Source organism: Cygnus olor, chromosome 1 (assembly GCF_009769625.2).
Source record: "Cygnus olor isolate bCygOlo1 chromosome 1, bCygOlo1.pri.v2, whole genome shotgun sequence".
In the NCBI taxonomy this organism is placed as follows: domain Eukaryota; kingdom Metazoa; phylum Chordata; class Aves; order Anseriformes; family Anatidae; genus Cygnus; species Cygnus olor.
The window spans coordinates 86,409,016-86,435,334 of record NC_049169.1 but is presented as its reverse complement, the minus strand read 5'-3'; the positions used below and the strand labels follow the sequence as shown (position 1 = coordinate 86,435,334).

The following is a 26,319-nucleotide window of genomic DNA, read 5'->3' as shown; positions in this document are numbered from 1 at the left end:
GCTTGTCCTGTAGGGATGGGCGCTGCTGACAAGGTGCTTGCCCTGCAGCCTGCGTGATTGCCCTGAGCTCCTGGCTTGCCTTTCCTTCTGGAGCAGCCTGGCTCTTGGTGCTCCCTGACAGTGACCTCAGGAGGAGCTGGTGCTCCGTGAGACAGGGTCAGGATGATGTGCCTGCTCTGACACATCCAGTAGTGCTTGAAGTGCTGCCAGGGCCCAGATTTCTGGGTGAGAATGCGGGGTGACAGATAACAGGAGTAGAGGTCCTCACAGGAGGGATACAGGAGGGAGTGGGGGAAAAGTGAAGACCAGCTTCACACCAGAGGCCTGGGTTTAGTTTTGAGACGTAGCAGAAGAGTGGAGGAGGTGAGAGGGCATGCATATATGCTTGGAAAGGCAGACTTGCACTTGGTTATTAAAAAATACTTTGGGACCTCATATTTTGCAAAACTGGGAAAGCTGTCCAGACTTTCATCTATCTCATTGACATAATTGACATTTCCTTCACTGAAAGTTTGCATGCTGAGCCACAGTTCACATAAAATAAAGGCTGGAAACAACCTGATCTGCGTCATCTTGATAGGCAGGATGAGTTGCTTCCCTCCTTAAGCTTTCTATCAATCTCTCTCAAAAAGTAAGTGATCGTGACTTGTCGTAGTGTGTTAAAATGTATATATATATCCACAACTGGCCATAGAAGAAAGTCTAATCAGTTTACAGAAGGGATTGTGAAATGTGTTTGCCTGCAGTAGAGAAACCAAAATTTAACCTGAAGCAGAGTTGCCAATGTGTCAGTGTCAGCAAAGGCTCTGATTAAATTTTGGCCAGGTTTTTCTTGCCCCAGATATGTGGTATCTCCCACATTACTCACTGTTCCTTTTGTCTTTGGGGGCCATCTTGATGGGGGGACCATCTTCAGTATGTGGTTGCAGTTCCTGCAGAGCCTGCATGGTGTAGCAGAATAGGAGCCAGCACACTACGCTTGTGGAGCTGACTTCAGTGAAGTTACCCCAGCAATCTCAATAAAGATGGACAGTACAGCCTTGACTTGGAAGATTCTTTTCCCATCCTCTATTCCAGAGTCCTTTTGAATTTACTGTAAATTTGGACATAAGGATATAAAACACTGTTGAAAACTTCAATGCGTTTCATTGGAAAACTTTTCCCTTCAGTCTGTCTGCTTTCTTCATCTTCTGGTTTGGTAACTGTGAGTCTGTTTATCTCCAAAGGAGGTAGCTGCTGTGTAGGCTTAGATCTTTGGCTCAGCTAATTATGTTTGTTGCTGCTGGAACCGCTGGCAGGTAAGGTCAGATCACATTGCTCTTGCATCTTACTGGTGGCTGGTTTCCTCTGAGGGTTAAAAAATGCTGGTGCAGTTTAGTCTTCTGGAGGCTTGCTCAAATCCAATGAAACAATTTGTTTTATGCTGTTTACGAACCACTTACTGAATTTGCTGTTAAATTTACAGGAGGAGCCAATCACATTGTTAAAAACATAAAATCACGACGTAAACTCAATGAGAATAGATGAGCATGTTTAAAGTCACTGTCATTCTTGTGGAAATTTACTTATATCCAGGACTAGTTCTTGATATGTTAGTTTAAATCTCTGAAGAGAGACTGCAAGGAATAACTTACATCTTTTAAATACAAACTTCTGCAGAGTCTATTTTTTTAGCCTGAAAGGCGAATATTGCTGTTGTGTTACTGTATGAGTTGTTGCTAGGAGTACATCTGTGCACAGTTGCTTTATTTTCCTTCACACCATGTTCTTTTCTTGTGTGCAGTTTTGTGACCCACCCTTTAACAGCCCATCCTCTTAAAAAAATCAGATAATGTGTGCATCAACTCTTTAAAGAAGACAAGGCTCCACTAATAGCTCTCCTAGGGCTAGAGGTGTGGTTGGAAAATAAAATTCATAAGCAGTGAAGAGAGAAAGGATTTTCATACGTGGAGTTGGGGGAGAGAAAAAAGAGGAAAAAGGTCATCTTTGGAGCACCATGTCATCAGTATTCTTGGCTGGGACCCTGGGGAGCGCCCCGTGTTTTAACTGGAAACTCATGTTTTAACTGTTTGATTGTCTGCTGTTTAACATAGTTGGGAAAGGAGTTCTCTAGACCATTTATGCTGATTTGTAAGTCACACTGGGGTCATTCCAGGGAATAAAAGTAAGGGTTGTGCCAGTGTTTAAGTATTATTTTTTAAAGTACTTAATTCAATTAAACGACTTGATATGCCAACACCTAACTCTTAAATAGCTGGCCTTGGAAACCCAGCTCCACAGCTGGGGACCTGTGCTTTCCCATCAATGCATGTAGTTCGTTAGATGTCTCAAAATAGGGTCTATGTACATTGAAAATCTATTTGGAATTTTTCTGCCAGTAATGCATTTTCATTCACTCAGGATTCATGGCTATCATCTTCTTTCCAAGATGTGTCTTACAGTTGTTCCTTAGAAAGAACAAGCAGAGATATTCTGAAAAAACTTGGCAACTACATCTGCTGCTACCCAGTGATCTACTGCTCTGAGGCTAGAGCCCTGTCCCACAGAGTGGGAAATATTTGGTGCTCACATTAGGGAATTCGGGTGAGATCCAGTAGCCAGCTTCTCCTGTGGCCCTGGCCCACCCCAGTGGGTCACTTGGTTTTGTCCACTTGTGTCTCTCCAGTCACTGGCACCAAGGCACACAGGTCCTCTGACCCATGGCCTGAGTCTCATCGCTGGTGCTCAGACCCCTTATACATGCATATACACACAAAATACAGTCCCTCACCCAGGAAAAGAGCTAGAAATGAATTTAATTAGAAGATAGGACAGCCTGTGCTGAGCAGGCACAGGGCATGGCCAGACAAGCACATCAAACAGCAAACTGTTGACATGCAACCAGCTCTTCTTACTCCCTCATCCCTCCCTTTCCCCACACTTGTTCCTTCCCAAATCACCTAGCTCCCTCCCTTTCTCTACTTTTGATTCCTCCCCTAAACGTCCCGTAAGAAGTCCTGTGCAATCCTGAACTGCTCTTCCCCTACATCCCATAATGTGTCCTATATTCCTAGGCTGCAGTCCCAAAGTTGCTGTGGTGTTGATGGGTTTCACGCCTGAACCCTGGGGCTGGGGCTGTTCTGGAACAGCCCTGGGAGGGGCCCAGACAAGCCGTTCCTTCCCCTCAGTCCTAAATGTGGGATCCTGCCTGCCCTTTTGTTCCTGTGCTTCTCTGGACTAGTGGAGGTGGGCCTTTGATGGGCTGATGGTTTTTGTGATGGGCCAGGGAGGAGCCAGGGTGGGGTATTATTTGGGCTACCCCCATGTCATTGTCTCCCTGCACTCCTTTGTGGGTGTGAAGATGAGTTTTTACCACACAATTTTGCAGTTTATATCTTTCTCAGCCTGGTAAAGGAGTTTTTAGACCTATGGCAGTTTCCCGGGAGAGTGATATAAAATGGGAACTTTGGCTTTCCAGTCCAGTAGTTATTACTGGTTTATATGTAGTGCATAAGCATTTCAGGAATCAGAATCTTCAGGCTTCCCCTCCCTCAGGCAAATGATTTAAGCTGTAAGCTATTAGCAGTCAGCTTTTCTCTTGGTCTCACCCCGATCTAATGAATCTTGAGTTTCTTTCTGAACGGTGTCACAACTGCAATAGCAGTGGAGAATGCCGTTCACCTCAGTTGTGTGACTGAGGATGTAACTTTGGACAGCTAAGAGTCAGAAGGTCTTTTTACAAAAGGTAAGCCATATGGCCCTGCCTTGTTCCCTTGCCTGCCTTCGCAGGGCTTTGTTGAGTGTTGGACATCTTGTGAATGTCTTGGATCAGGCCTCACAGGTGACATTGGCATCTTTCTTCCAGGTTTCAAGGGGGTCTTGAGTGGGTGCCGCTATGCTTCTGTCTGCTCTTCAGAAATACTAGCTTTTGTGCTGGGAATTGTAGTGCAGCAGGTGATGTGGCTGTGGGATGCGTGGGGCTTGCTGGGCATGTGCTTTATCTCTGCTGGTCAGCATGTCCCTGAAGCATTCAAGGTGTTACAAGGTACGTGTCAACCAGCTGCCTGTGTGGGGTGCAGCTGCATCCCATCTATGCTATATATTCCAAATATTTTTAATGCCGTGGCTCCAGTGAAGCCGCCACATTGTTCCAGTCTCCTGGACAAATACTAGAAATCCTTAATATTTGGGAAGACCTCAACTAAGTTTTCAGGTGGAAAGCTTGGAGCCGGCCAGGACAACCCACGTGTATGTAAGTCTTAGCTTGGGTGCTTGTTTAATGTCTTACATGCCCAAAACGGTCTGGGCATGCAGGGAAGCAAAACTGTAAGTGTATAGTCAGTCAACTTTGGTAAATGTCTGAAATTGCTGCTGAATGGGAGGTTTTTAGATTGCAGTTCTACAGTTTGGTACTGAAAAATTTCCAAAGTCTTTGTTTTGGATCTGGCCCTAAATAGGATGACCTGTGTGATTATAGACCTGTCAGACTGATGAGGATCCCAGGCATGAGAATAGAATCACTGATATAGGAGTTGCTTCAGTAATGAATTAAAGAAAACTAACTTAATTAATGTCAATCAACCTGGGTTTGCAGAAAAATAGATTCTGTCACATTAGTTTGTAATTGCATCAAAGAGATATTAAGTGTAGTTCCTAAAGGTAATGCATTCAGACACACGTGAGGCATATGACTCGACCACGCAACACTAAATCAAGGAAACAGAATGACACAGAGACAATGTGGTCGCCAGTAAATGCATTAAAACATTAGCTTAGGATGTCTCAAAATGTAATTTTACATGAGGAATTGTTATTGCACGTTTTCAGCAGGATCCCTCTTATGCCATTTCTTGGCTGTGTACTACTAAATATTTAATACCTTTGAAACAAACATGCAGTTGTCACGGACGCTTGCATCCAGAGATGGAGGGAATAGTTAGTAATGAGTGTGACAGAGTGGGATATCCACCAAATGGGATCTCCCCATGTGATGCTATGTCAAAAGGACTAACGGTGTCATCCCTGGAAGGAAAACTATGTATCAGCAGCAGAGACGATGATGTAGTACATCTGCTTTCATACTTTTAGCAGCTGTGCCTGGGATCCTCTCTCCAGATCTGGTGTTAGCTCCAGAATATAGCAAAATAACAAAAGTCTGTTGAACTTCCAAAGAAAACGTTAAAGGGTGCTTTGATCACAGTCATTGCCTCTGTTCAGAAATCCCTTAAGAAGACCTTTCCATCTGGCTAGCCAGTACTAGAAGTTGAAATTGGATGAAATTAGGCACAGGGTGATGTCTCTTCCAACTCAAAGTACTCTGTGATTCTTTTTCTAACAGATATGCTGTGGTTCAAACAGGATGTAGTGTGGCAAAGTGATGTGATTTGTTTCATTAAGAAAGCTGGATGAGGCTATCACAGCTGAATCCCAGTTCCCAGAAGGCATTTGTGTTGCCACAGTTTCTCTACAGCCAGCAATCACAGACAATTTAACAACTTGTTATATCCTTGGCTAACTGTAGATATGCAAGTAGAGTTTTTGTTCCTATTCTGTGTATTTTTTGAGTACAGTGACACATAAAAGATTACGAGCTGGGAGGATTCACTTTTGAACGTGTACCTGTATACTAACCTCACAAAACATTACTGCTGATATGCACTTAGTATTTTATTTAAGTGCAAATTTTTAGGTCCCATCTCAAAGCATAGCAAATAGAAACTATGATTTTTGGTGTCTAAGAAAGAATCAGGAGCAGCATGGGAAATTTATATGGAGGAGTGAATATTGTAGAAAGATGCTGTTCTCTCTTTTTTTTTTTTTTATAGTGCTGAATTTATATTACAGATACACAATATACTATGTTCTCATTGGAATGAGAAAATCAAGTTTCTCCATTAAACATTCTAAATGTTAGTTGTTACAAACGACATGGTTAAGAACAAAAGCAGTTTATATATCCATATCACCCACTCCTGATGTTAATGGGAAGTAAAAGCTCCATATCATTGTGTGATCAAATGTAGCCAGGCAGCTGAGAAAAAATAGCATATACAGAGAGAATGCATATATTTCTGCAATGTCTTGCTGTGAAGCTATTGAAGATTAATAAGAGATTCCAGGGTAACAAAGCAAATGAGGAAAAGTTTTAGTTAGTAGCTATTCTGAAGAGACTCGCTAAACACTGTGATTTGATGATGTGTCACTTAATAGCTTCTGTAATGTGCTGGTCTCAGTACTAAATCAAGAGAATAGTGCCTAATGGCTGAATCTAGTATGACATCCCAGAAAGCTGTTGAAAACACTGTTTGTATGGAAATTTCTTCCAAGGAAATCCAGGGGGCTGAATGGTTGTACAAAAGTACTCATGAAGAGAAATATTTTCATGTGACATGTCAGGTTTTTGGGGATGTTGCCAAGATGGATCATTCTGAGTGAGGTGCTGGTGTATATCATTCCAGATGCTGGAAACATATTAAAAAGCTGCCTCTGCTTATCAACAGAGGAAATGGCCACAAAAGACTGGTACTGGAAGATCAAAGAAAGAAGGGAGGAATGAAGTAGTTTGCAAGAAGAGAAAAAAGCCATCAGTTACTACAGTATGAGTAACAAGAAGTGAGTTTGTTTCCATATTGCTCAACTGATTTTTGCATGATCCCATTGCTTAGAGAACTGCTCCCAGCTAGTGTTGAAGTATCACTTACATCAGTGTTGTAGAGTGGTATTCTTCCAGTTAAGTCTGGGGCTAAATTATTCAGGACAGCCACGGGGAATTGTTTTTCAGGGGACAAAGAATCCCTGCTGGACTGCAGGTTGAAGTGATCTGAGTAATTGGTTAGGAATTCACCCACTGTCTGAAGGTGAAATGGGGCTAACTGTGGTAGTGCACCTTCCTGTCTTCAAGACTTAGCTAAAATGAAAGCCAACATCCCTGTTAGCTATTAAGCCAGCGCAGATGTTGCAATATTCAGATCAAAGGTCTGCAGAGATCTGGAACATCTATTCAAGGCTCAGACATCTATTAATCCATCATACATGCATATATACAAATGACAGCTCACTTTACGTGAAAAAGAACCGTACACTGAGTTTGAGTATATGAAAATTTCAAAGCAGCTATAAATCCAAAGTTACATGCAAAACAATGGTGCTTCCATGTATTGAAAATCTTTCCTTCCTTTGTTGTGAGTCAAAAGTTTAGCAAAACTGTTGTATGTCAAATTTATTTGCAAAAGCTGGAGTAGATTAAAAAAAAAAAAAAAACTAGGAGTAGCTAACAATAGTGATACATAAGGGATTGTCCTACTCCCAACCTTTAACATATGAGATAATATCACATCAACATTGTCTCAGGAAACTGGATCAGCCTCCTGCCCAATTAAGTTACAGAAAGGCAAGGCACAGGGATTTCACTTGGATTTTTGAGGGTTGTTAAGAAAAATGATTGAGGGAGGGAGAGAAAAAATAGCTTTGTGTCCTCCTTTTAGGAATCTTAGTTCAGCGCATACAAACCTTCATGGATTATAGGCTATAGATGTTTAATCACGGTGAGGCAAGCACTCAGATGTTCTGAAGTATCATGGCACCATGAGTTTTCTGGAACTCCATGTATTTCCTGAGGCTGAAGTTGCAGCCCTAATAAGAGTTTCTACTTTGCCTTTCAGCTGTGAGAATGCACGAAGGCACTCAGGTGTCAGATCACTGCGAGCTGAAGGAGGACTGCTCTGTGCGTACGCTATTTACATAGCGGGGTCTTAGTTCTTAATTGTGGCTTTTAGCTGGTAATGCAAAACAATTAAACTAATATATTGGGTCAGAGGAACCTTCTGAGCCCCAAAAGGTCAGGAGACTATTTGGGGATGGGTGTGTATTTCTTTTTAAGTAATGCTGAATAAAAATAAACTTCTATGTGAAAAGTATTTTTAAATAACATTGAATAGCTTGGAATAAAACACTTAAAAACAGACTGGCTGCCTTGGGATTGTCTCCTTGCCCAATTCCACTATAACTACATTAGCAGAGGAACTACAACTGTTCAAAAACAACCAAAATGTTTCAACACATCTTTTATCACAGCAAACATGCTGTTTTGCTTTTTCACTTGGAAATTATTGATCTATTTTTGCTCATTCGTTTGAAAAAAGCTTATTATGCCTGTAGAGAAGTTCAGTCTGAAAGGCAAAATTATAAGGAATCTACAGGCAACTGGAAAATACCTGCTAGAATGCAAATAGTTTATAAAGTTTTACTGCAGGTATCACTTGCAGGGTGCCTTTAGCAGAGGGACACACCTCGCACTGCTCCCTCTGGGGCCCAACTTGGTGTTAGAAAATCAGGATTGTTTATGTTCTTTGGCAGATTTCGGATGAGAAGAGGTTGAAGACTACTCCCTTCTCCCATGTGGGTCACTGACATCTGCAGAATCCACGCTTCGGTTACAAATGCAAGCCAAGCCCCTGAAAGAAAATGCCTTGAGCATGAGCAGCACACAAAGGGAAGCTGTGCTGGCGAGTGCCGCTTTGGAAGGTGCTTCTCTTTGGCGCTGACCCACCAAAAGTTTAGCGGGTGCCGTTGGCAGAAGGGTGATGGTTGGACCAGATGATCTTGGAGGTCTTTTCCAACCTTAATGGTTCTGTGATTCTGTGAAAACAAGTCGCTGTTCAGTCAGCTCTGAGCACTTCCCACAGACTCCCACCCCCCTCGCATGGAGTTCAGGAGTTTTAAGCACACTGTGTGAGGCCGTGATGGTTTACTTTCGGAGCACCACCCGTCCCGTTACAAAACGATCTTCCACAGCAGCACATCTCCTCGGCGGCTCCCTCGGGACAACTTCCAAACCCCTTCCAACCCCGCGCTGGCCTGAAAACCTAACCCCCCCCCTCCCGACACCTCCTCCTCGGCTCCGCTCCATCGAAAATGACGGCAATTACGGCCGCGGCCCCCCGCCCGCCTCCCGGCCCGCGGCGGGGGCGGCCCCGGCGGCGGGGGAGGAGCCGAGGGGAGCCGATCCGAGCCGTGCTGAGCCGATCCGATCCGATCCGAGCCGTGCAGAGCCCAGCCGCACGGAGCCAGCCCGGGCAGCGGCTCCCCGTGCTCCCCCCGGGCCTCTCCCGCCGCCCCGCGGCATGGTGGCCGCCGGCCCGCCAGAAGATGGAGGGGCACGTCCTGGGCTGGATCGTCCTCCTATGGCTCGCAGGTAGGCGTCCCGAAGGGCTCCCGGAGGGTTTTGGGGGGGGTCTCCTCCGCCACCGGGTCGGGAGCGATCGGTGGAACTTGTCCGCCGCTGTCCCGGCCGCACAGTGCAGGAGCGAGGGGAGGGGGCTGCCATGCCCGGGCTTGGTGGGCTTGGGGTCGGGGCTGGGGTCAGGACCCGGCCTGTGGAGCAGCGGTGCCCGGCCCTTTGTGAGCCCCGGACCGGGCCGGCCCCCCCAGCGCTGCTCCCGGGGCCCCCTGGGCAGGGGGGAGCACGGCGGGGCTCCGGGATGGGGAAGGGCAGGGGCTGAGCTGAGGGCAGCGAGGAGAGGGGAGGAGAGGGGAGGGCAGGGGCAGCAGGGGATGGTTGTGCCTCCCGGCCGGTGCAGCAGCCAGGCGCAGAAGGCTGTGGAAAAGGCTGCAGCAGGCTGGCTTAGCCGGGGAGGCTGGCTACAGGCTCAGGGAAGAAGCAGAAGCAGTTGGATTTCACACCGCCACCGATGTATCCCACAAAAAAAAGACCTCAGGCTCTTCCCTCTTCCTCTTCAGATTTAGGATTCACAAGCAGTAAATTCGGCTTTTAGTCATAACACCTCTCTCCCACCACCCACCCACCCACCCCTTTCCTTGCTTTTTCACTCTGAGTCATCTTCAGCGCTGGTGCCTGCCTACTGCTCCCTTCCAGGGTTTCACGGCCTCATCTGGGGCTTCGGCAGCTCCCGGCTCATCTTGCCTCCCTCCCCGCCTCCCTCCCTGCCATTTGGCTGCTTCCGAATGTATCCCACTTCTGCGAGTTGGTCTGGAGTGCCAGCGCACCCACAACTACCGCTCCTTCCCTACTCGCTGTAGTAGCGTGCCGATAAATAGCATCCAGGGACTGGTAACGGAGCGCAAGGTGTAGATAAACACATTACATTCCTCCTTCTTTTTAAAGAGCTTCGTTATCTGGATGGGTCTGGCTAAATCAGGACTTTTCCATCAAGCTAAAAGGCTGGGCTGTTGACACCTTTCTCCCTCCATTAGAGGCAGCTCATGATTACTGACAGTGTCTGCCCTTCAGAGCATGCAGGGTCTGTGCAGAGCGAGGTATCGCTGCGGTAGGAAGACCTTCCAGTCTCCTCTAGTCCTGGGCTTTGGCGACAGGACTGCCTGCTGCTGCTGCTGGTGTCGACCGCAGGCAGGCAGAGGCTTCTGGCAGGCAACAGGTTAGCCACGCGCTGAGAGATGGAGGCAGCCGGTGTCAGCTTGCTCCCCTCCAGCTGCTGCCACCCAGGGATGGAGCAGGCGCCGCCGTGGCCAAGAGAAAACAAATAAGCAAAGGTGTGCGCGTGTGAACGAGTGAGTGTGAGAGTGTGCGCGGAAAAGGGAGAGAGGCTGGCAAACATGGATTCAAGATTTTCTTCTCCCCAGTGGCTGTGCAAAGGAATGAAAGGTCTGTATCAAGGTAAGGAGCCCTAATCCAGTCGGAGCAGCGCTCTGCTCTGGGAAAGAGGAGTGGGGGCTGGGAGGTGGAGGGGCCAGGGTAGGAGACTGAGCCTGCAAGACAGGGAGGAAGCAGGGAGACAAAAGGGAGCAAGAAAGAGAGGGAGGCTCTCGCCCCCTGCTCTCCCCTCCTCCCTCCTCTAGGTGGGCTGAGAAATTTCTAATCAGCACTTGCAGTTCCTTTCCTCCCAGCAATAATGCCTCTGTGTCCTTTGTTTGTCTTTAATTTTTGGCTCTTGCATTATCTTTTGTTTGGTTTTGCATTGTGACTTGTTACTGCAAATTCAAAAAAATCCCGTGTGAAGTATGATGGGTTTGTTTCAGCTTCTCTTCTGCCCTACTCTCCCACATGCCTAAAGCTCGTGTTTTAATAACAACAGCAAAGGATGAAGAGCAGGTCATCCTTTATTCCTTCGCGTCAAGTGGTGTGGGCTGGGATATGTGCAGGACTATTTGACTCCGTTTAGAAAAAGAAGGTACAATTTGTCAAGTATCTTTAGGCCCCTCTGTAAAGCTGGTTCTCATAAACTACCAGGTGCTGCTTGACTCTGGGAAGAGTTCTCCCCTCATGTTTACCATCATTCTTATTAATGCAGTAATTCCTAACGCATTTGAAACTAGAGGGAAGCATTGCACTGGAGACTGAACTCTGGTTTTACCCGCAGAACAGGCAGAGCAAATTTTCTTTTCCTTTTAAGACTCAGCCTAAGCCTGGAAAGATTATGGTTAGGAGACCATCCACATTAAAATGTGACCTCTCCCTGTGAAGTCATTTTCCTCCAGTAATTTAGCACTCAGTGCTTTGCTTTCTTTGTGCAGAAGAGCCACTGCAATGCCATAGTGTAATACAAAGGTGGGTAGATTTACTACCCTGCTGTCCCATCTACGGTTTGGAAGGGCAGGCAGAAGGGGCACAGTGGAGTATGGTTGTGCTTTGCTGTTCCCTGGCTGACTGAGCAGATTCCCTGGGAAGGCAGGAAAATGGATGGTCTGTTTTATCTATCTTGATTTAAACTATTCATCTGACTTCCCTCAACTTGGTGCACCCAGCATAAGCTTAGTGTAGCTGGGAAGAAACCTCACATTTTCATTACTTCTTGTTCCTGGGAGATCACCCTGGAGGAGGACTGGTAGTGATGGAAATCCGAATGCCATCTCAAGAACAGGTGTCATGGCTCACCGTTATAAGGCTTGGAGAGACTCTTTCCATCTCTTGCCTTAGTTCTCAGGCTTCTGGTGGTGACCGATTGCTGAGTGATCATTCTGGAAGAGCAAGAAAGTCCAAGTCTACTGCAGTTGGTTTGCAGAGTCTGAGCTGTACCTTAATGGAGAGTTTTTGTATTGAGGTTCTGTGCTGTGTGCGCAAGACTGTGCTTTCCTGCAACTGCTTTGGTTTTGCACCTGCCCAGGTTAAGCAGATTAGGAGCCGAAATTCTCTGTTTTGCTTTGGAGCTGTATAAAGTAGTGCCGTCCTTATACCTCAGCTGCAGCTGACCTATTTAGGCATTGGTTTCCTGCTGGCTAAAAAAGTTGACAATTAGTGGCTATGGAGCTAAGAACACAAGTCTGGTAGCAACTAGACCAAGACGTGTAATTAATTTCCCATAAACTACTCAGTCTGCTGGTGATGGCTTTTGCTGGTTAATTGCGTGGACTGGATGTAACCCAGCCTGAGTAGGCAAGAATCTGTACAACGCTATCTCAGTGATCCCACTGGATCTTCATTCACTTGCTTGCACCTCTGCATATCATCTCAGATTTCCAGTCTCAAAGCCCAGCCCTTCCATGTCCTAGGTTAGGCTTGATCCACGTTTGAAAATGCGGACTGAGCGCCTGTATTTGGTGGAGGGGGGAGGAAGAATACTTACAATTGATGTGCAGTAGCCAAGGCACAATAAAAACAGATAGAGCATCCTTTTACACATTAGTTTATTTTGTTTGGAGAAGTGATAGAGACTCCCCTAGGAGGAGTCCCCTGCCTTTTACCTATGAACATAAGTTTTTCTGCCAAAGCCCTTAAGTGTAGGCTAGGGGTTCAGGGCGTAAGGACTTTCTGTTCTCCCATATGCATATCTGGCACTCATACCAGTAAAGATGCATAAAATTCAGGGGTGTAATTTCAGTAGTTTCATAGCATCAGCCATGCTGCCTCAGGCAAATGGTGATGTGGGCCAAATAATAGCAAAGAAACAAGTGTGATGATGCATGCACAGATAAGGACACCCATGCTGACCTGAAGAATAATGTGTACTGCCTTCTCTTGGACTCTTATCTTATGCAGTAGAAGGATGCAGTTTAAGACCTATTACATTGAACTACAGTGTTTGGCTTTGTTGTTATTTATAGGGATTAGTGCTTCAGATCAACTTTATTCTATTCATAAAGGCTAGCTTAAGGCTGCGTAGGGAAGCTAAATCTTCCTGGGATTCATCTAGCCTCAGGGAGGCATGGGCTTCTCCTGTGTCTGAAGGACAACTGGAAATCAAGAACCTAAATTAGCACCTCTCAGTTGCCCTCTCTGTTTTTTTTTATTCATGGAAGGTACTCAGGAAGATCAGTCTCACAAGGTTCCAATGTGCCCATATGAATACAGCCCTCTATAATCACTCCCTGGAATTTTCTTTAATCACAGCTAAAATGTATTAGGGATAGTTTGTGTGTAATGTTGATTGCATAGTTTGCATGCATAATCTGAGAATAGTTTAGGGAAAGAATGAGAGAAAAAAGGCAAATACACATTGCACGTGAGAAATAGACAAGAAGCATACATGTGTTTCTGAAGGATGATATTTTTTAAGCTCTTTATGTGTGCTTATGCACTCACGTACAAAAATACAGATTCCTTTTACTTTCTGAGAGTGAGGATATTTGTGTTTTTAAGATGTTCTTGATTAATATTTGCAGACTTTTTTTTTTTCCCCTGGGGATTTAGGAGAATAAGAAAAAAAGTAAAATTGTCACATCATATGACTCCCACGAGCTAGACTGCTTGTGAAAGTTCAAACATTTTGAAATTCACAATAAACAGGTTGATTCCCCAAAGTGCAAGAGTTATATTTCCGTGATGATTTCGAAATAAGGGCTAATCTTACTCTGTCCATGTTAGTCAAAACATAGCAGAGCACAATTCATTTTCTTTTTGGTCCTGCTTGTATTAAACTAGACGAAGAGCAACCACAGTCTGCTGTCACTAAGCTTGTCATCCTTTTTCATATCTTTTACTATTTTTTGACTCCGTGATATAAACAACACAGATTTCTGTCCAGAGGCTTCTGGTCTCTTGGCTAATCTCTCGAAGATTTTTGAGTTCAGTAGTTTCTTCTGGAACTAGAGGAAGTCCTAAGGAGACCTCTGTAATTCATGTGCATAGACATAACTGGTAGGTGTAAAGCCACCATCTTGTCTTCAGGCAGCCTAGCATCCTCCTGGCCTTTTGGATAGCTATTGTTACAGCAGTGACACCTTACATGAATAGATTCTGACTTTTATTTTTTTTTGGCAGTGGAAATAACAGGTGTATAATTTCCCAGGTCAGCCATATATAATTATATACAATTTGACTTAAATAGATTGAGAGTTTCCACTGCTCCAGTCTCTGTCTGAGGCACTGGGTTGTTCTCAAATGCTATTTCTGGGAAAGGTCCAAAAAGAATATTTTAAAAGTTAATAAAGACCTTGGGATGGAATATAAAAGATGCCAGATAATTTTCTGTGCATCTCCCAAATGCTTTTGGAAGGAAGAAGTCCTGTGTTTTCCCAAAAGCTGCTTACAAGTTTCTTTTCTCAATATAGACATTCACATGGGAGTGGGGTGGGGAAAGTTTGTCAGCTGAGAATTTGCTAAAGCTCAGCTAATCATTTATTAAAGCGGTGCCCGGCTTGCCAAACTCATTAATCTCATTAACAGGGAAGGAGGGCTACAGCACACAGACAGCCGAAAGCAGTGTGTTTACTGAGCGGCGTACTTCGCTCACCGGGGAAAGCTTTTAATATTCCCTGTGTCACTGTTTTGTCCCCGAAGCTGAAGTAACGTGGTGAGTCACTTGGTCAGCTCACGTCATGCGTCGACTTTGGCCGCAGACTGCGTGGGGTCAGGCAGAGCTGCCAGATGTAGGTCTGACCGGGACCCGTTTGTTTTTCAAAGTGTTTGGCATGCCTCTCAGGCTCAGATGCAGCCCGGGAGGCACGGCCCTCTGGGGAGGAGGGGATAAGACAACGTCACCACGAGAACCGAGTGGTGACGTTCTCCAAGTGCTGTGCGCTCCCCCTGCTTCTGCCCCTTTGGCCCTGGGAGCAGGAGGCCCAGCAGAAACGTCCCAGCTGGTGCTGCTCGAGTTGTCTCTGCCTGCACCTCAGGAGCTGCCTCTCCTGTGGCAGCATCTTGCTGGGACCTCAGTTGCCTTTCATGGCACTCTGGAGAACATCAGCATTTGGATTTGGGTCCAGGCACTTCTATCAAAACTCGTGACGTCCCGTGTGCAATTTCCATATATCATAAGTGCTATATGCATAATGCCATGCATTCATTATATGCATAATATAGTATTCCTCTTGCAAATGCCATAGCACCCTTGTGCACTGCGAGCCTTCACTTAGTAGTCCCCAGGGTCAGATTGTGCCTCGATCAGTAACTCTTTGTTGCTATCAGTGACTAGCTTATCTCTCTGAAATAAACTTTCCTTCTAGCTGCTGTCCATACGGTGTATTTATCGCCTGACTGGTGGTTGTAGGCTTTGTTGTGATTTATACTGTGGACATTGATAACTTGTTGACATGAATATTCAGTGTTGGTCTAAGCTTCTCACTTTGCTGTGGTTCTGACTCCTTCTCATGAGACCTTTGCCTGCTTTTGCTTTTCAGGTCTGTGGCTGTCTCCATCTTGACCCTGTCCCTTCATGCCCGCTGTTGTCGTACTGTTGGTGTACTTACTGTTCTCTCTGCGTTAAGCTCCGCTGCTTTGTCTCTCTGCCTTTTTTCCCTCCATCCTAAAGACTTCCCCTGCCATTTCAGTTTCTTTTGCTAGCTTCCATCTCATCTCCAGCTTCTGGAATGGGTGGTTTATTTTCTGCTGACTGTTTCCTCTCTGCATCATTTCTTCATCTCCTGCAACCTGGCTCCAGCCCTTTGAAATTATTTTGACCTAGACTAAGACACCTTCAGCTTTTTCCAGGTGGTTCCTTGGTTATCATCTGTCTACTTCTGCTTCTTATGCTTACACTAATACTTTACTATGTTTTATTCTTGTCTGGTATTTGCCCTTCTCTCCTACTGCTTTCCCCCAAAGCCATGCTTTGTCCTCAATCTTGCATTCCTCCCTAAGCCTCACCTAAGCCCAGCAGTCTCTCATGATGCAGTGTAAATGTCCTCTTTTGCTTTCTTCTCTTTAATATTTCTTTGCATTTTGTCCTCTTTTTCAGTGTGCAGAGCTCTGGGCCTTGGGGTATATCATAGCTGTGCGTAGGGAGCTGCTGCCATACTGAAACTGGTTCCCTTTTCCCATGTGAACTGTTGCTGTCGGGCCCCGATGTTCCTCAGCAGCAGCGAGCAGACCCCATTTACAAACTTATTCCCTCTCAGATGCCCCACTTTGCTCCTGGGCTGTTTCTGTGCCTCCACAGGCTGGCACATCCAGGCTTGGGAAAGTGTCTGTGTGTTTGCAGTGTTGTGTAAGTGCTGCCTGCAGTGCAGGAAGCAATGAGGGGCACGTGTGGGAGGCTTCGGACATTGTGCTGCGGGTAGATGGCGTACCTCACTCCCCCGAGTGCTCACTGCTGGCATTGCTTACCATCTCTTGGCTTCTCCCAAAGCTACACAAGGATGTGGCAGCAGTCCTGTATTTATTTCATTCCCATGTATCTTCTCAGAAGCCTTAATACATCAGCTCCAGGCTGCAGCTTTCCCGTCAGCTGATAGATAAACATTACGTGTCGAGGTCCATATCCTCCGTGGGAATGTGAAAAGCTTGAGTGTTTGGGCCATTTTTCTCCACACCTCCCACATGGAGCAATTTTTCTCAGTGCTACATGCCAGCCACAGCAGGAGCTATGCGATTTGGATCTACTCTTTCTTGCATCTCTAGTTTGGCAGAGCAAGCAGCAGTGGCTGGGCAACAGGGTGCAGTGGGCAGGGCTGGCGCTGCATGCTGCCTGACCTTCAAAGAGGAGATGTGACGCTATAATTTTATGCACATGAGGAGAGTGATGCTATGATAAAGTGCCATAATCTCCTCTTCAAGCAACGCCAAGGTATATGATGCTCATGTTTTTGTCTTTTAGCTGAGGTGGAAGGGTTGCAAGTCACCGTGCCTGAGAAGAAGAAGGTGGCCATGTTGTTTCAGCCTGCTCTGCTTCGCTGCCATTTCTCTACTTCTTCCACCCAACCAGCTGTGGTACAATGGAGGTATAAATCATACTGCCAGGACCGGATGGGAGAAGCTTTGGGTATGGCGACTTCTGGTGTACAGACAATGAGCAAGAGGAATCTGGACTGGGATCCCTACCTGGACTGTGTGGACAGCAGGAGGACGGTCCGCGTCGTGGCCTCCAAGCAAGGATCTGCCATCACTATAGGGGACTTCTATAAGGAACGAGACGTCAGCATTGTCCACGGTAACTCTCCTACCCCCGTGATGTGTGATGGGGCCTGGAATTGACCCTTGGCAATTTGGGGTACTGGAGGCTGGCAGTAATTGTTCAGTTAACTCCCTTATAAGAGTTGCCTCCCCTCCAGCAGACTTTCCTATGACAGATGTTTAGGATTCAACCAATCAACCCTGGACCCAAAGGTCATTTCCTTTGGTGCTGCACTTCATGCTGCTGTATGTAGGTTTCTAACCCTGCTACAGTGTTATTTTCCCTTTGATGAAAACGAAGCTTTTTATTCCTGGCTTCTGCATATTGCTCTGTATATAGATTTTCCTTAACACAGGGGCACCAGCAAGAGAGGTATAATTTCAGTCTCTATGAGCCATGTTTTTCTTCTTACAAACTCCACTGATTATTCGTTTAGCTCTGGACTTCACCAGCTCACCCCATTGTGAACCTAAACTCTATGCAGCTTTGGGCAGTGTGGAAGAGATTTCCGCGGGGTGAAACCAACTTGGGTGGAGACGGAGGGTGGCAGGTCCTTAAATGTTTGCTCTGGACCGAGTCTGTGTGAGAAACCTTGCCCTGTCACGTGTGCAAGGCTTCTGCTCAGCTCAGGAGACCACCTAGCCAGAAGTGGGGGCAGTCCAGGGCTCCTTGGTGAGGCAAGCATGTGATCAGCCTTGGCGGTGGTGAGTGTTTTCCTTTGTCTCCATATGATCTCTTTGGCAGGTGACTGAAGTGCTGCAGAGGAGGTACTGCTTAATCCCTTCTTGAATGGCACGAATGTGGTGATGGGAAGGCAGAGTAATGTTAGTTATCCCTCCTGCTTTCGGTACTTGCAGAGTGAGCTTCCTCTGTGGCATTACTTGTCTTCCCATTTACAGCCACAGAGTCCCACATCTGTGTATTTTTTTTCGTGAATTTCTTGGTATTCAGAATAAGGTTAACCACTTATCTTCATAAGGAAATTAATTGGATTTGGGGCTTGGAGACAGACTCACTCTACCAACTGGTGTTGGAGGGAACCCCTGATTTCTTTTTTTTGCCTTTCAGATGCAGACCTTCAGATTGGGAAGCTGATGTGGGGGGACAGTGGGCTCTATTACTGCCTTATTATCACACCAGATGACGTGGAGGGCAAGAATGAAGAATCGGTGGAGCTGCTTGTACTTGGTAAGCCCTCTTGCCAGATCGAGTCTTGGGTCGATAGCTGATGTATCTTTCCTTCCACTCTCTCTCTCCCTCTCCACATATCTGCACACCATATTACTATGGGTGTAAAATCTATGTAAAACAGGCCCCGCAGTACCTTCACCATTGCCTTGCACCTTGTGCAGTCATTCACACCTAGGCAAAGTGGGTGGCAAATGCTGCCAAACCAGAATAGTAATGTTTACACCCACGCTGCTCACACATTAAACAGGCGTAAATGACTACAGAAAGTGCAGGGCTGGGGAAAGTCAGAACCCTTGTTTTTAAGGCGTAAAACAATAAACTTGCAGCAAAGTGAACACTTGAGATTGAGTCTTGCAAAAATAGACACCCAGAAGACATCAAATCATATGCTTTTTGCAGTTTAACCTTCCCTTGGCTCTACTTTTCTGACCTGTGGGGATGTCAAGAAGCACTGTGTTTATCTGCTTGAATGTGGCAATTTGGGATATTTTTCTGCCTGCCTAATTGTACTTGTACACTTAGAGTTACAGTTCCATGATCTCAGTCGGGTCTCAGAGGGTGCTGCCACTACAAGGACCTGTCCTCTCTGCAGTATGCACTCTTGGCTCTGTGTATGTGTCTGTTAGGCTTCCTCGTGCAGTGTAGTCTTGCCTAGTCATGGGATTAGCTTTCAGCCCTGGCTTCCACAGTCTGCCTCTCTCCATAGGTCAAAAAATTACCCATCCCAGCTACAAGAGAAAACAGCGGAATTGAGCTTTCAGGGGCATTTGTTGAGTTTGCCTTAACCCAACTGTAGTACCGTACTGCTCTAGAAGGGTATATTGAGGCTTTTCTAACTTACCGTAAGACCTGCTGACACCAGTGTTTGCCTGGTCAGTGTGTTTGCATGGTTTTTGAGTGTACAGATTCTGTACATCCTGTGATGTTAAAAAAAAAAAAACCTTGGGTCTGTAGTGTGTAGTGATACCTGGAGGCATACAGTAGAACATGTCTGTCAAGTGCCCTTGGTCTCAAGGCTCAGGTGAAAATTTATTTGATATTTTTATTTGGAGATGTCATCACAAAATAAATCAGATGGAGTGGCATGGGTTAGGGACAGTGCCATCTCCTCTACTTGTTCCTTCAGGTATCAGTCAGGTGGCAGACAATTGGAGAATGGGTCCCTCCAAAAAGCAGTGTCATACCCTTGTCTAAATCCACAGCATGCCTCTGTATCATGTGCTGGTTAAAACAGGCCCAAGGTTGACCTGTGTTTAGTTCAAGTGAGGTTCTCTCTCTGTCCTGTGGAGCTGTAGCTGTTAGGTAGCCTCAGAGGAGCTGACTGACTCTGTGGTGGTGTACTGCTGAATTTTGTCCTTTCCTCACCTTCCTTGCCATGATTTGGTGTCTTCTCGTATCTGTATCTACAACTGCGCTCAGGCACCAGTGATGATACAGTGCCATGGTAACAGGGAGAATCTGGTTTTCAGTGTGTACAGAGGACTACGTGGGGGAAGACGAAGAAATCCCCTCCTCTGAAGCTGGCTTGGTGATGCTCCCGGCCCTGGTTTGTGGTGGTCATGTTGGGAGGAAGCATCACTTAGGCTGTGTTATCTTGACCGCATCTGCTTTTCTGTTCACTACAGCCCGTGGGTCTGACCTTGCACTTTGTGCAGTGCTCTGCTAAGTTTGGCAGCAGCATGAAAACATACTTATCGTGGGCATACTTTGTTCTGCCTCATGCTGTTTGGTGCAGCTTGTGTGTATTTCTTTTCCTGGGTAATGTGTACAGAGGCAACATTCCAGCTTTTGGAGTGAGTCCAGGTTACCTAATCATCTTCCTTCCTTTCTTCCTCTTCCCACCTAAGACTTCTCCTTCTGCCTATGCTGGTATTTTTTCTCTCTTTTCCTTTACCTCTCCCAGTGATGGCTAGAGGAGGCAGGGGAGGAGGAGGAGGAGGCAGCCATTGGTGAAAATACCATTTCTTAATATTCTGGCATCTTCTGGGACATTTTTTATTTCATATCATTGTTCTCCCAGATATTAGTGACTTGCAGGGAGACACTGAATACAAATGTAGATCTGAGCACTTTAGCAGTCCTAGGGGACACATGGTAAGAGATTGCTGTTTGCTGCTCTTTGAGTGGAACCCAGGTTCCTTGTGAGAGGGGTTGGAGCATCAGAGAGATAGTGTCTGCAAGAGATACTGCCATTCCCACGGTACATTGCTGTTTGCTCTGTGCTGTCTTTCAGATGCAATTTACATTGCTTGTTTTGGGGCTGCTGCATATTAATGCCAAGATATAAAGGTGTATTTAGGTTAGAGAAAGATGCTGCTTCTCAGGACAGCTTAGTGTCGCTTAGAAACCTTGGAAGGTCTGAGAGGCAAAAATGGTAGGTGCCTAGTAGTGTCAATACATGAACAGAAACTTAGCTGGAAGTAGAGGATCCTGCTTTTGCACAGTGAATCACAACATTAACATGTGGTCAAAAGCTGCTTTGTCACAACTTGAAATAAATTACAGTGTTCCTTTTTTTTTTCTTAGGGAAATAATCACAGAGACTTCTGGCTCTATTTGCAGTTATCCGATGGAGTCTAAGTAGCCAGTCTGCCTAGGTCATGGTGGGATTACATGTTGAGTTCTGTTGCCTCTGTGTGTCACATTAGCACACACAGAGACTGGGCAACTGCAGGTAGCTGCAGAAAATTCACGTGTTGTCTTTATTTCAGGCCTATTTCAGAAAAGCACATAAGCATTTATGTACATCCATTCATGCCCAGCAAAGCTGACAGGATTTATAAAGCATACCTGATGTTAACCATGTGTTTTGCTGAAGAGACCCTTCAGTAGGTTTTGTTTATCAGGGTCTTTAACCCTTGCTAAGGAAATTGGTGCAGGCAAGGGAAGAGAGATGGTAACCTCTGTGCCTCAGAAGCACAGAAAGAGAGTGAATCCAGAAAAGGAAAGGAGAGAATTTCAATTTAAAAATATTATTACACTGTTATCAAATATTTGTGTTCTGATTTGGCATCTCCTAACAGGGTCTAGCATGCTAGAAAATGTATGAACTCCACTTCTGCTGCATCAGGGTTAATGCAGGGCTTAGAAATTGCACAACAGGAATCACCTGAGGCTTGCTACACTTGTATTTTACTAGAATTTTAGAACTCTTTGCTGGCATGACATCTGGGCTAGTGAATCCATTTGCAACTTCATACTTTTTTTTTTTTTTTTTAGAACTGATGTATGATTGAACCAAAAAGGCTGAATCCTAAATTTAAGAAAGTCTACATTTCTATCTTAGTAGGTAGCAGCAGAGTGACCTGGTTCTAGAAACACACACACAGTGCTATTAATCAAATTGTTATTCATAGCACCTGTGAATGCTTTTTGTATGAGAACATCCGTGGTCTTTAATAAAGTCATTCAGTGCCGCATTTCCTTCATTGTTGAAGGAAACTGCGAGTGCATCAGCGCGGTGGATGCAGGGTACCTGGAGTAACCATTGAATCAGGAGTGCAGGGTGGTGTCAGGAGATACCCCGTCCTAGCTTCATGTGACCCAGCTCACACTGAGAAGCTGTCTAGCTTAATTGCACAGCACTGCATATAACCCAGTACGCCTTTCTGAAAGCCAGAGTTTGCTAATCAGCTGCGGGGTCCTGTGAAAGCAGCTATGCCAGTCCCTTCCGAGGCTGTTAACATCTGGAGGGCAATGGCTATAGGTGTAGGCAGGCACAGCTGGCTACCCTGAAACGCATAGGGCTGTGCAGGCTCAGGAACGTTTGCTTGACAAGGTCGTGCATTGCTTAGACATGCTTCAGGACACAGTGGCTTCATTCCCAAGAACATGTCAAGTTCCTGGATGAGGCAGGAAAGTGATCTACTAATCCTGGTTGTTGGTTTCATGCTTTGGTTAGTGAGCTATGCACTTTGCCAGACAGCTCTTGCCTACTTTTTCTCCATCCGATTCGGCAGCCAGTACTCCATAAATGATGTATTAGTGAAATATTATAAGTAATCTTTCAGATGCTTCAGTTTCTATCGTTATTGTGTTTTAAAAAACAACAATTAGCACATTGGTTTTCCTTAATTTCTGAAACTGACACTTACCTGATAGGTAAACCAAGATCTTCGGTAATTTTTATTACTAGCCAATATTGATACGAGTCTAAACCCCAAATTTTTCAAGTGTAATAAATACCCGTAGGTAGGAATGAAGGTAGATACACGTACACACAGCACATTGTACAGTAACTAATGTACTAATGGAGACGTGTGTTGGCTTTCAGAGAGGGTAAGTCTCTCCTGGGACGTGTGTGTATGGCAAGGAGTGCTAATAAGATGGCTCTTACTCAGCAAAATGACTCAATACCTGGGATAAATAAAGGGAGGTTCAGAGTCTCCTGCTTGCCAGGAGAGACTGTATTATAGAAGTTGATGTGGTTTCGGAGATGGGAAAGTTCTTGGCAAAATTTTCCCGTCCAAGATGACAATTTTGGGATTCTCTGCGTTTTGCTGAGAGGCTGCCAGCAGCATCGGAGCCAGCACTTGGTCGCAGCGGGTGGCGGGGATGGCAGCACTGTCGGCCACGTGCTGGGGACAAGAGGGCCAGATCTCTGCCGGGGACGTGTCCGCGAGCAGCGTCCCAGCGAGGGCTCTCCGACCTTGAGCTGCGCCTCCGTGACTGAAGGCGGGTAGCGCCAGCAGGCGAAGGAAGCGACGGGCGTGGGAGCCTCTGCTGAGAAAGCTGGCAGAGGCCTGGAGGCCAGGAAGGCCGCTGGCCTCCCCCCAGCCCCGGCACGCACGTCCTCCGTCCTCGTCCTCCTTGGGCGTCCTGTGTTGACTGCTCTCCTGCCCTGCCCCGCACCCCTGCGCTGCCTCCTTTGTCGTCGCGGTCCAATCCCGCTTGTCCCAGGCCAGGCCGCTCCTGCTTCTTTATTTCACGCCATTTACAAGTGCTACTTGTTGCCAAGGTTTTTTTTTTTTTTTTTTTTTACCCCTCTTTTCCTCCGTATTTGCCAGCGAGAGCCACACGCTGCTCACAAAGGAGGCTGGGGTGATTAAAAGACCTCCGTTACCAAGGCAGCCATGGCAACAGCCTCCTCAGAGGTCTTTGTTGCCTGCTAAAACTTTGATCTCCGAGAAGGGCTGCTGCTGTTTCTCCCTCCGACTGAAAGAGGGAAGAGAAGGATGGGAAGAAAGGATAAAGTTTACAGGGCCCTACTCGCTGCGGAGCCCTGCTCTCCCAATAAATCTCACAGCAGCTTCCCTGGAAAAGCGGCGGGTTTACAGGCGCCACGCTTCCTCCCCGGTGCTTTCCAGCCTCCCCTCGGGGCAGCGTCCCGTGCCAGCGGCCTCTGGCCATGGCATGGCTTGGCACATTACTCTGCCTCTGAGGAAGAAATTGTTCCCTCTGCAGCTGCTGCCTCCCGTGGGCCCTGCTGCTGCAGGTGGTTTCCAACAGGGACACCAATTCAACAGTTATTCCTGTATTTACCCAATATTTATGGCATTTATGCAGTCGCCAGTGTTTACCATGTTCCTGTATTTACCCAATTGCTATGTTCCTGACTGCACCTGCACCTACTTTATTCCTGCCGTCACTTCTTTTTCAGCTGTACCACTTACCCTAATTATTTTCGTGTCTTTTCTCTGCAGACTCTTGCTAAGTAGCTGCTTGATTCCTGCTTCTCCTTGAGCCGCTGCTGTTTGTGCCCTCGCGCTGCCACCCGCCTTTCTCTTGTGTGTCGACTTGTGTCCCCACGTGCCCCCCTGTATCTCCACACCATCGGGACCTGCTCTGCACCCCCTGAGCTCTTCCTTCACCCCTTTCTCCTCCACCTTTTCCACTGTGCTCCTCCACCACAGCCCAGGGGCTGGGGGGCTGCCTCGCACCTCAGGTTTGGCCAAGGCCTGGGGCACGAGGGGTGCCCTGCTGTGGGGGAGCGCAGCCTCAAGCGTGGTGGGAATAGAGATGGGAACGTGTCCCAGATCCGTGCTGGGACGAGGACATGCTCCTGGCTCGATCAGAGCTTCCTGGATGACCCTGGTAAATGGGGCTGTCCTCTATATCCTCTATTCCCTCTTGAATCCCGTTGGGGGCTCAAGGGCGGGAGCTTGTGCAGAGGACATGGAGCCCTTGCAGATGGGGGGCAGCGCTGCAACTCGGCACCACAGTCTGCTCCTGGGTGTTTCGGCTCCACTTGTCTATGCTGGTGGAGGAGGAAGGTCGGCCTCTGCACGGGGCACCTGATGGAGCCTCCTGCCTCATCCCTGTGGCCAGGCCTGGCCTCACCCGCCTGGACCTGGCAGCAGGGAGAAGGATTAATGGGGAATTAATTTGGGGTAGAGATGGGGACAGAGCCCCCAGTTGTCTTTGTAACCAAAATTCTCACAGCACTGCTGTTTTTGAGGGATGCTGCTTACCCCTTGAACGTTCAGTTCCTCCTGGGGATCATGAGGCCTCAGCACATGCAAGGGTCGAGGCTTTTCGGGTAGGTTCATAACAAAGCAGGCAGCTTCTTGGACTAGCAAGATGGAGATTCTGCTCTGTATGGCTGTCACTGCCTCACCTCTGCCATCCCAAACCCCATTAGCTCTTTACCTCCAGCTGTTTGGCCACTGACATCTGCTGTCGGGCAAGGACTGCACACAAGCTTGCGTGGAGTTGTAATACGTGGGAGGCAGGCTGCGTGCCCGTGTCTGCCTGTATGCTCTGTGAGCGTGTGGCCCACACGTGCACTCTTCACAGGCAGGCACGGAGGCCTGCGCAAGAATTGCATATTGTTTGTGCATGCTGAGAAAATGGAGATTATATTTAATGTGCATATGGAACATAATGTAAATCTGGTGTATCTTGACACAAGACGTACATTTGGAGCCCACTTGTGATGTCCAAGGCTTACCCTGTGTGTGTTATGTTCATGCCCATATCTAGAGAGCAGAGAGTACGCGTGTTTTCATTGAACAAGCATTTGGACACTTGATCCTTCCAGCAAATGGACTACCAATGTCGTGAAACTCTTTTATATGCAGATGAAAATATTGCAGTAGGCGGATGGCAGGAGTCCTATTTCAAAGTAGTAAATGAAGAACAATTACCTGAACTGTGTCATTTGCTAAGGCTTCGGGAGCACCTCTTGGTGGTGTTACAGTGAGCACTAGACAGCTTTGATGAGTTGCAACTGGTTGCAAAGCACTGCCTGTATTCAGAGGATGTTCATTATGGCTCCAGCAGGCATCCTGGTGGATTTTTGATCTCTGTAGAAGCTCAGCTGAAGCACTGAGAAAAACAGAGTGGCAATCTCTTTTATTATAACGCACTTCAAGGACAGGCTTGAGGTCAAGGAAATTGGGGCCCAATTCATCATTGTGTCTGAGCTCTGCTCAGTGCAGGACCTGGAGGACACGTGGGGTAGCTTTCGACTGCCTTTTACACTGGCTAACCCTCAGCTGCATCAGCTAAGGTCCAGCCACAATGTATGCCTCTCTAGAGCACAGCTCTCCTACCTTATAACACATCCTAAAAAAACTGAGCATGATCCTGGTGCTATTGAAAAGAGCACAAAGCACAACTGCACACAGTGCTGTTCTGCCAATGCACAAGTGCATGTGAATTATAGCTGAACACTGTGTAGGATGTTTGCGGTGTATTAGAAATATCCCAGACACACAGTGCCAAAACAAATAGGCACCAAGCTGCCTTTGAGCTTGGATTTTGTTTGTATTCAGTTCTAAATTAAAAGTCAAATTCTTGTTTATGTTTTTTTTTCTTTTCCTTTTGCAAAATGATTCTGTGAAATTGTACATGAGCCCTTCCCTGGTTGGTTTGCTTCACTTGAGAGTTGGCTTTATATCATACAGTCTCACCAAGCTGTTCGTGCATCTGGAAAGAAGTGGCACATACTCACAGTTGTGCTTTC

General features: G+C 46.5%; 1 protein-coding gene across 6 annotated transcripts in view; it reads left to right on the top strand.

The window, feature by feature from the left end:
* The first annotated feature begins 8,877 nt into the window (after positions 1-8,877).
* The window catches only part of ILDR2 (immunoglobulin like domain containing receptor 2), a 38,012-nt gene continuing 20,570 nt past the window's right edge, over positions 8,878-26,319 (top strand). For 4 of the 6 annotated variants that reach the window (XM_040567265.1, XM_040567255.1, XM_040567248.1 and 1 more), the window contains exons 1-3: positions 8,878-9,172; positions 16,926-17,258; positions 18,291-18,410. In XM_040567265.1, coding sequence (XP_040423199.1) covers positions 8,893-9,172; positions 16,926-17,258; positions 18,291-18,410 — 733 coding nt within the window. In that variant the 5' untranslated portion in view covers positions 8,878-8,892. Of the gene's footprint in view, positions 9,173-10,536; positions 10,613-13,995; positions 14,030-16,925; positions 17,259-18,290; positions 18,411-26,319 lie in introns of those variants that run through there. The other 2 variants (XM_040567274.1, XM_040567284.1) reach the window with 2 other exon arrangements.